Genomic DNA, 10,519 nt, shown 5'->3' with positions numbered 1-10,519 from the left:
TGCAGAAACGAAACGAATGGAACAAGGGACAGGGCTGTCTGCTTGGGGTAACCAAAACACAAAGCGAGGGGCAGGAAATGCTCTTCCTGATGGTATGAAGAGCAGGCAAAGAACGACAGATGATTCGAGGCCCGGCAGACGCGGGAGGGGTAGCACCCTCTTGAGAAGGCAAAGGATTGATGCTTAGTAGCTCAGAGCATCTGGGAGGTGGCAGCGGGACGAAACATTGGACTTGATAGGGGGAGTGTAGTGATGGGGGCATTCGACGGAAGAACGGACCCAATGGCGGAGTTGGGTGTTCTGGCCCAAAGGGTGGCACAACTCCAGTGGAAGAGGGGCAGTACTCACGGCTTGCGCAGCAAGAGCTGCCTGACGTTTCGGCGCCATTTTGGAAGGACAGACGTAGTGAAGCTATCCATAATAGCTGCGCTCCTGTCTTCCCAATAACACCTTGGAAGGTACGATGCAATGATTCTCGAGGCCAAAGGATGGGGGCGGGGAAGGTATAGATGTCGAATGTCCGCTTGCGCCGTGGACAAATTTGACCCTGTTCTTGCTGGATCTGATGAGTCGTTAGTTGTTGTACGAAAACATCAGAATTTAAAGAGGCCGATGGTCGTTCTTTCCCGACAGACTGAAAAGATGTAGGAGAGGGAAGGGACTCCGCTAACGAGTTTCCAGACACCTGGCTGAGGCGAGGGTCTATGCGGGGCTTGGAACACTGCCACTGACACGCCAGGCATCTCGGGACCCCAAAACTCAGGCCTGAAGATGTCACATGACATTGGCAGACATCTAAGGCCATTGAACCGAAAGAGCAGTGGCAATTAAGGCGTCCGACGAAATTTCAGTCTTGTGGTTGAGCCTGACGCTCGTGAAGACCCTGGTCTTCTCAAATATGGTTTCTGACTTACCGGGGCGTCGCAATTAAGATCGGGTTGAGGACTCAGCACCGAACCTAGAAGATGCTGAAGAGTATGGGGGATTGGTTGACTTTTGAAATCTGCCGTAGGACTGACCCGGTCAACAAGAGTTTCTCCCAAGCTTCAACGAGGGACCAATGACGTACCGAATACCTTAGTAACATGCAAAGACTCACGGGAAAGAGTCCCTTGTCTTTCTTGTTATCTTTCTTGGCTCTTAGTTGCTTGAATTGTAGATCCAGACGTCATCCAAAGAACTAGATTGGTTCTGTCAGAAAGTGCAAATAAGGGTAAATCAAAAGTGGCGATATGGAGATGGAGACGAGTGAAAGGGACCCTCAAGTCTTTTTGAAGAAAAGAAATCAAATAGAGAAGATGCCTAGAGAACACCAGAGCTCTCGCCATCTTCAATACTGACTAACCAACCGGCGGGTGCTAAAAGTCCAGTGCTCTCGCCATTTTCAGTCTTGGCGAACAAAACCGGCGGGTGCTAAGAGTCCAGGGCTCTCGCCTTTTGCAGACCAGCTCAGATAACAGAAGAGGCGGGTGCTCTATAGGGGCGGGTGCTATCGTTGTAGGCACATGAAAAACAAAGGAAGGGAGGGCGGGGGTAATAGAGTGATTGCTATGGCTGAGGTGTTGGAAAGATAACAGAAAGTGAGAGTGCTTTCGCCATGTAAGTACAGAAACGGAAGATATAAGTGTTGTGACCAGGGAGAACAAGTACTCTCACAAATTCATAACCCTAGAACAATAGAAAATGGGAGCACCCAAAGAAAGAAATGATTCTCCGTATGTAATAAAGGGAAGTACGGAGGACCAAGAGATAATGAGACGAAGTCATAGAAGAATGGATGACAAAATTCTCAAGTGGGTGACGACTCGTCTTGTCAGATGAGGAACAGGTGTGTCGAGCCGCCAATTTCATTGCTCATAAACGTACTTTATTACGGCCGAGAGCTTCTCTAAAGCTATCTGCTCACTTGATCTCAAGGTAGAGGGACAGATGGTGAAAAGGAACTTGACGAAAATGTTGAGGGTTAAGGGGGCATCGGTGCTAAAACAGACAGAAAAATGCAAAGCAGGATGAGGATCGATGAAGAAAGTACCGGACGAAGCAGAAACTAGACGAAAGAGAGACCGGGCGAAGCAGAGACCGGGCGGCATGAAAGTGGTGGCAGGAAGATAATTGTGAAGCAAAAAATACGTACATGATGATGACTTGAGGCAGACGGGAAAAAGGAGACACAGATGATTCCACCACGTACCTAGTTCAATAGTCGTCCGATTCAAAGCATCTTTCTTGTTTGAGGAATTCTAGGTGATAATAATAATCGCGGTGATTTGCGAGCGGAATCACAGAAGCGTTGACGTAGGTAGGTGTAAACAGCTTCAAATTCGATGCAGTGCGACGCGTGTGAAAAACAAGAGTGTCGTGGTCCTTCAAGGGTCCTTCAAGGGTCGGATCTCAAACAAAGGACAAATGATGATGGTACGAAGGGAAAAGTCGAGGGAGACGAGAACAGAAATTCCGTGATACAGTCGTATTTTCCTCCGATCCAGGAGAGGGGTCGACAGGTCAGAAAGTCCTTAGATGAAGTGGGAGAAGTTGACACGAGATAGTTAAAACGCGCCTTGCGATCTAAAGCTGCTGCTGTTGTTGTTACTGCGATGAGTCGGGAGACGAAAAGTTGCGCAACAAGGCAGGTAGGCGAGTGGACATGGTGTAAGGTAGGGCGAGAGAGATCAAGGCAACGCTAGTCCTGCTCCAAGTATCCAGCACGTGACTGTGGATAATCGGTATGAAGTTTCGATAAGGCGCCGTGTGAATATTCACTGGTAGGCTTGGTTTGGCACGGGCTCATTGGGTGGGATGTGGGCTGAAGGTTGTAGGTTCGAATGTCCCTCTGTGCGCGTGTTGGATAAGAAGATAGTGTGCTTGGTCTTTAAATCAAAGCCACCAGGGGCCACTGCTACGATGAACAAGCCCATTAATGCTGAAGAAATGGATGGCACGGATAAGAAGAGAGAGGTGGTAGGAGAGAATGGACCGGTGTCATAATCTGACTATTTTCTAGGTGTTGAGCTTTCCGGCTGACGAGATCCTTTGGTTGCCGTGGCAGCCCTTTCCGGGTGGCCGCTCCTGGACCTGGAATTACGCCGCCGGTGACAAAAGTTCGGAGGAGAAGCTTCCGGCGTTGGTGAGCAGGAAATAGCCCTACCTTCAACTTGAGGGATGGCACAGCCTTGTAATATTTGAATCAACGTCGAGGGTATACTTTGGGGAGTTCCGAGGAGAGAAGAGGCTACAAGGGAGGCAAGAAAATATATTGAAACCTTTCGCACTTACACAGATGCGTGGGAAATGGCGCCTACTTATGGGCAGAGTATAGTTTTAATTGGTTTAGGAAGGCACTCGCAAGTCTTGTTTTCAGGGTATGCGATGATGACAAACTGATCGGCAACGAAGAGATAGATAGTTCATGTATCATTAATACAGAGAGCTTGGTGCAGTATCTAAGCTGACAAGAGACTAAACTCACTACTTCAAAGTGTTTGAAGGCTAGCAGATGGCAAGCCGCAGATGAAAATGCGGAGCCCATGGGAAAGCCAACACTCTTGCTCTTCTCTCGCCTTGTATCCTTGCTACCACCGTGGCTGGGATTAGCAGGTTATTAGATTGCAAGAGGTATCGGATACCTATGTCGTGCTGAAGAACACGATATATAGGTGCGAGGTATTGCGAATATCCGTTACGTGCTTCACGGTTTCCTGCCCAGCACCCTGTCAATCGTTGGCTTGGGCATGCAGTATACGGGATCAACCGCCACCGTCCCGGGGTATCCAAGCAGACTGAGCCCCGTCATACCGAAGCACGTGTGCCACACATCAACCGTGTTTCCAGGCCGATCAGAGATCCCTCCCAACTCCTGGTCCTGGCACTTCAATATGAAGGTGATGAGTTTCTGCCGGTCGATCCAGTGCGTGCGACCGATGATTTCCAAACTGCTCAGCACCCACCAGCTGTAACAGACGTCCTCGTCTTTCTCGGGCCGGCCATTGAGACCGCCCGCTGCAACCTGCCTCTCGCTGAGCCAACGCCCGAGCTTATCGGTCTCGATGAGGTCCAGCCGTCCCGCGATAGCAAGCGCAGCCACGCAGGTAAAGATTTGTCCGGAATGAGACTCGTCGCCGGGGCTCACCCCATAGCCGCCGTCAAAATTGGTGCAGGCAACAATGTGCTTGACAGCCTTGTCGACATCCACAAGCTCCAGGAGGCCGAGGAGTGATAGAGCGTTGAGCGCACCGTAGAGGAAGCGGGTGTCTTCCTCACCCCATTCATCACCAGCAAACGTACCGCTTTCGCGATTTTGGAGATCCGCAATGACTGTCCAGGGGGTTAGTGCCTTTTCTTTTTAGTTTTTGTTTTTGTTTTTTGCAGATGATACATGAGACCCGACCATCACTTACACTTGCCTACTTGCGCCTTCCCCTTACCGCGCGACTCCAACTCATCCAATGCGTCGATCATGACGAGAATCTGTACAGCACTAACTGTATAGAGCATGTGGGCGTCGTGACCAGGTGCGGCCCCAAATCCTCCGCTCTCATGTTGGCACGAGAGAACAAAGTCAATTGTCTCAGCGCGCGGAAGCGCGTCCGGGTGCCCGAGTAGGTGAAGCGCAATTAGGCCCCAGTAAAGACCGCTCAGACGGAGGTGCTCCGTCAGCCAGTAGTCGTACTCGTCTTTGCGGGTATCCAGACTTTGGACGTATTTCACGTGAGCCGCGGTTGCCAGCCTGAGCTCGTCTGGCAAGTTCTCAAATTGGGCTGCCATGTTTACCGTACCCTGCTGTCCTGGATTGAAAGCTGGCAGTCGAGATCAAGTCTGGCGCGACAGAACGGCGTTTGAGGAATTTCCACGCAAGGACAGACGAGGTGAGGTTGCTCGCTTATGTAAGGTAAATTCCGACGGGGCCGGGACGGATGGTTCCGCCGTCTGCCGAGCCAGGGTGCTCATGTCACTGTCGCGCGACCCGGCCGGCGTGGATCCATGTTCTTCGATCGTGCGTACTATGTACAGTAATGCGACGTTTCAATTCTCCAACCTTTCTGGTAGGTCTCCCGGTGCGGAGTGTTCCTCTCCATAGCTTGTCACACATGTTTATAGGTCCACGTTGTTGGGGATAGAACTACGTTCAACGATGTCAAAACCATCTCACCTCGCCCGAAACAACAGGAAGTCGAAGGCTCCAAATTCTACACGCAATAGTCGCGACTAATTTGTCAAGGTTCTTGGCTTGGCCTCTGGTCCCCGATGGTCTTTGCATGGCCTCTATACCCCCGATTTAATTAGCGACGAGCGTCATTCGACCAGACTTGGCCAGTCATCAACTGCTGAATATTTCGACCTACAGGCCGTGTAAGCGCACTTGACTGAATGAAGGGACACGGTCTTGGCCATGTATTCGCTACAGTTTGGGAAACAGCGCTGCACGTTACCCCCGATGTGATGGACCTCGCATGAGGAGGAGAAATGTTGCTTCTGGCAATGTTGACAGAGGGAGGCTCCAGATTGGACGATGAGCCGCGATCTTATCCCTCACTACATAATGCACCGTTGCTGATGCCTTTATCTGGTTGGTGCCTGGGCTTCCGGCCCTGTTTCTCTTCCTTGTCTCCGTGGGCACCTATAAGCGGACGTTTAAGTGGACGTTGTCGTCAGCTATCGCTGGAGGAGTACCTTACTGCCTGATCGTATTGCATCTTGGCGACTGTGGGGGTTGCAGCAGAGAGCGAGATGACGGAAGAACAACTCGACTTTGGAGATCGACGACAAGGAAGGCTCACTCTGCATCGTCATTCCGTTGATCGGGATTGCGCAAGAAAATGCCGGCTTTCGGATCGACGTTAGCAAGGATCGAAAGACTCCGCAGGTGCACGATTCAGGAAACCCCAAGAGATGGCGACTGACAGTCGGTGTCGCTACAAGCTTGATCCCGAGAATAACCTCATGCCCGTGAGCAAACTATGACATATCGGGCGTGGGCTATGCCAGGTCCTTCAGGCAGGAGTGTGGTGGTTGCCATCTGCGCATCTAGATTTTAGAGACGGATTCTCCCTCTCGGCGTGGACTGTAGAGGCCATATCCACTACATGCATCGCCGGTGGGATCCAAACCAGCAAGACGAAGGCGAAGCCACGCTGCCATGTGCGCGTACCATTTTTTCTGGGTCTCTCCCGTCCTGGCACCCGTCCGGGAGGTGGATGACAGTGTGCCCATGATCCAGCGCATCTTATCCACCACCGCGGGGCTTGGCCAGTGTTTGTCAAGGAAACACTACCGAGTTTCAGAGTGATCAGTCGTGTTCCTGAGCTAAGCTTTTTCCGGAAAAGCGACGACCTGCAGTGGGCCTAGCCCTGTCAGAATCTCGATTCGTTCATCCACGGGAGGATTGAGAGAACGGACAGCTCTAGCGGGGGTGTTCACAAGTCACTCGAGGTTGTTGAGCATGTTGTAAAAGAATAGGCTTCTTTCAACCTTGTGCGCTCTCAGAGGAGAAAGGCATCCGTCGACTGACCCTTGCAGCACTTGCCGGAGCCGATGCAGCAGACTTGGTTTACCGCTGCCGTGCGACCATTCCAACATACTGGTGCTGGAAACAGGTGCGTTTCCTTGGTGGCTTTAGCTCTACAAAATGATGAATGGGCCATGTCGGATTCCGGTGACATTTGGTACGCAAACGGCCATCCATCATTCTTGCAAGGCAAGGCCAATTCTGGCCCCTCACTTGTCGCAGATATTGGTGCGATGAGCGTCCGTACTGTAATCATTTTGCACCAGCCAGTCGCATTTGCTGATCATTGGAGGCCAACAAAACTGTGATACTCTTGAGTTTTTGTATGCCGCGGTGGTGTACATGATGAGCTCAGTGTCTGGACGATCTGCAGATACCGACTGCACAGCACATAATACACATTTTCACAACAGTCGACGGGCACCAAGGAAAAGAACCCGTCTAGATGGACTAACACAAACACGCTTCCGAGTGGAATGCGATTTAATACTCTCCCATGCTCCCGGCTCCGGCCCCGACGACGACAAGAGTCCAGGCATGAATGAGCGCGGGTGAGGCGTACAGAAGACGGGACATTCGCGCCGCCGAGGACAGCCCGACTGACAGGCAGTTACAAAATTTGGATGACAACGACCATTTCGTTCCATTCTCTGAGACTCAATGTCGGCGAGATGACGAGTGATGCAGCATGGAGTTCGGCAAAGTTTTACACGTCTTTCTGCGCCATGATCCACAGTCTCGTCCCCTGTTAAACTCTGCTCAAAATCAACCCTCGCGGTTAAGGTATGTGCACGTTTTAGGCACAATGAAGATATATATATATATATATATATTACCCTTTCTTCAGCCAGCATGTTCAGCAATAGCCTGGCGTCCTCGGCCCAGAGCGAACGCCAGATAACTCTGTTGGTTGGTTCTCAGGCCCCGTACGAACACTGAAGCCCAGAGGGCGGTGATGTGCAAGAAGGCATCGTATGCCCGTGCATTGCAGCTGGCCGTGCAGTAGCGTGGCTCCTTGCCGTTAACAGTGGCCAGTCACAACGGTTTTGGTCAGTCCAGAGAGGCAAGTCGAGCGAGTCGAGCCGAGCCAACCGCCGTCGGATGTGGCAAGGGGATTCTCGACGTCGGCTTCCAAATGCTCTGGAAGGGCCTGAACGTGCAGAAACAGGAGGAGCGCACAGAATACGTGCCGTACTGGCGGCGTTGCGACTTGTCACATCATGCCAGATTTGTCTGTTTCCCCGTTGTCCATTGTCCGTCTCCGGTGCCTCTCTCTCACCTCGCAAGTGTCCGGACCATGATGTGTCCCATTTCAACCGCTCACTCATCCCTTCGCATAATATTGTTAGGGGCACTCAGTCTTTCTCGTCGTCCGTGTTGTCCGGCGGTGGTTGGGTACGGAGATGCCGTCAATACGGAGCACGGCGCGCAGGTTAAGCCCGAGCGACAAGACCCACTGAAAGAGCTCAATGCTGTGTTAGTTGTTACACTGTATAGTGACGGAGACACTGACAGTTGTCATTATACTGGTAGCGTTGTCCGTATCCTGTACGCAATGTGACCGAACCCAGGGGGCGGGGGGCAGGGGTGATGAGATGAGGTGATGAGCCGTTTAAAGCTCCCGCCCGCAGCTGCAACCGAAGAGCATCCCCTGGCAATGCCCACATTCCAGGCGAATCCAATGCGTGGCTATCCATAGTAACGTTTATGTTTCAGAACTTTCGTCGCCGGGCAGCCCTGTATGTAGTATTATTGAGATGAGGTATCATTTCAAGTCTCGGCACAGGGCATTGTGATAGAGCAAACAGCCAATTTTCCTTTTCACCTCATCAAACCCTCATCAAAGACGAGCCGGGACACGCTCGTCGCAATCAAAGCGACGGAGCCCAACGCTTGTCGCGTGCTCAACCCGAGTCTGCGGGAGGGTCAAAGTGAGGGAGGGGGAGCCTTGACCTTTTCTTCCTACTCCTCCTCCTCCTCCTCCTCCTCCTCCTCTTCTTCTCCTTGATGTATTGGCACCGACGATAGCACGGGCCCCGAGCCCGAGGTGGGCGTCGTTGAGGAACGGTCTTCTTGTCATTCTTCGGAGTCGATTTGGGGAACTTGACTAGTAGGCTGGAAACCAGCCTCGTTGGCTCTAGGGGCCCGGCATGGTCTTTTAGGTTTGTCCCTCGCAGACATGGCTCTCGATAGCTCGAGCGACGGCAATGTCAAACATGTGCGCGCTACCCAATCGACACTAAATAGCAACCGGATCGCCATCTGTGCGCGAGCGAGTTGACGAATGGACAGACAAGCCCGTTGGTCTTCCAAGTTCAGGTCAACTAGGTATGCTGGAGCAACTAGACCGCAAGCAGCGGGTATTCTTTGACATGGTATTCTGTTCGAGGTAACTGCAGTGAGGAGAGACAGAGCAGGGAGGGGAGGCATGTTGAGGAATGTTGCTGTCTGCATCGACAGAGCCGCATTGGTGCCTGACCGACGCTTGAGACCGTGGTGTCAAGGACGACGGAAGAGCCTGCCGGTCTAAACAAATCAAAGCATCGGCTTGAGCAGCAAGGCTGTAAAATATTGGTACAAGGAAGACGTTGCCCTCTACTCAATTTGAGATGGTGGTTGGTTCGCATTCTGATGTTAGCATGTAAATGCAGTCTGATGGGCATTGAAAAGCAGCCCATTCAGCATAGCCCGGGGGCCGCTAAGCCTGGGAGGGGCCCCCACAGCTGTCTGCCCAACGTTCCCACCCGGTGCCTGCTCTGATTTGCACCAGTGGGGCTTTGCCTCCCTGTCTTGCCAAGTTGCCGTGTCCTGCCCCCCCGTATTTTCCTGCCGGTGTCGATGCCCTGTCTGCCTCCGCCAGGTCCCGTTCAGGGCCTGATCCACCCCAGCCATGTATCCTTCTGTGCCAGTCCGACGCCGTTGATTCGCTCCCCAGCTCCCCCGTCTTGTCTACCTCCCTCTTCCTCCTTTTCCTCCTCCTCCTCCTCCAACAGCACCGCATCCATTCTCAGTTGACACATCCACCCACTCTCTTTTTTACTCCGAGACGAATGCGCCTCTGTTCCTTGTATCTGTACCTTGCAGTCCGCCGCCTCGGCCCTTGATGCCAGGTACCGGCACAACACAACATCTGTGACACCGCTGCTGCCGTCGGTGCTGCACTGGCCCCTTCGCCCTCATGTCCATTGCCCCTCACAGCCGGTCACCCATTCACCTCACCAAATAATCGACACCCAATTCGTCCTTTGCATGGAGCCCCTTTCGGCCACCACCTGTTGTTTGTGCGCAGAACTACAGGAGGGAACAACCCAGAATACAAAGCTCCTTGGGTCCTACACCACACGTCCAACTTGTCCACCGCCGTCGGCGGTCTCATCTGCCTCCTTCACGCCTTCCACATCGGCTGCTCTCCCTCCCCCTCACTCTCTTACTCACCCTCTTAATTACCCAACTACCTACTCTCTCATCTCCCCTTCCCGCCCTCTCCTCACACCCTCTCAGGTATCCATCCCATCTCTTCCTCAGCCCTCTCTCGCCTTTGTACAAGCACACGCCCACACCTCAGGCCAGGTTGGGCGAGCGCTGTCGCAGGTTTCTAATCTGCCGCCTCTGCCCTTAATCCCCCCCACCACCCTTCTCCCTCTTCTATATCCCCGACAGATGCGTGATCCGTCCGGCCCAGTGCGCGCACCGAAACAACTGGCTCTCCTGCGGCACAGAGCGAATCAGGATAGGCACCGTTTCTGGGCTTCCTTGCCCATCCCATCCTGATTCTGCCCTGCCCTGCCCTGTGCCTCCGTTCTGCTGCCGCCCCCGCCACTCCAGCTACAGCTAGCCAGCCGGGCCTATCTTTGCCATACCTTCCTTACCAGCCGGATTCACACTGTACGGATACCTTACCTAGCTGGGTTGGCCTGACCTTACAGAGGTGCTCCTGCCCCCTCCTGCTGTTGCTGCCGCTGCCGCTGCCACTGCCCACTACCCAGCACGCCCTCACACGCCTTGTCTCTCCTCTAT

At 52.9% G+C, this 10,519-nt stretch overlaps 1 protein-coding gene across 1 annotated transcript; it reads right to left on the bottom strand.

Annotated features, from left to right (window-relative positions):
* Window positions 1–3,685: 3,685 nt before the first annotated feature.
* EsH8_I_001298 (Rab geranylgeranyltransferase BET2) lies at window positions 3,686–4,761 on the bottom strand (the record flags this gene model as incomplete). Its single annotated transcript, XM_083268711.1, has 2 exons — window positions 3,686–4,311; window positions 4,395–4,761. 2 exons carry the CDS (start codon window positions 4,759–4,761, stop codon window positions 3,686–3,688), a joined length of 993 nt encoding a protein of 330 aa, XP_083119149.1.
* Between the last annotated feature and the right edge of the window lie 5,758 nt (window positions 4,762–10,519).

The sequence above is a fragment of the Colletotrichum jinshuiense genome, chromosome 1, assembly GCF_051148585.1.
Source record: "Colletotrichum jinshuiense chromosome 1, complete sequence".
NCBI classification, from domain to species: Eukaryota; Fungi; Ascomycota; class Sordariomycetes; order Glomerellales; family Glomerellaceae; genus Colletotrichum; species Colletotrichum jinshuiense.
The sequence above is the reverse complement of the archived record's forward strand: the minus strand, read 5'-3'. Positions and strand labels throughout refer to the sequence as shown.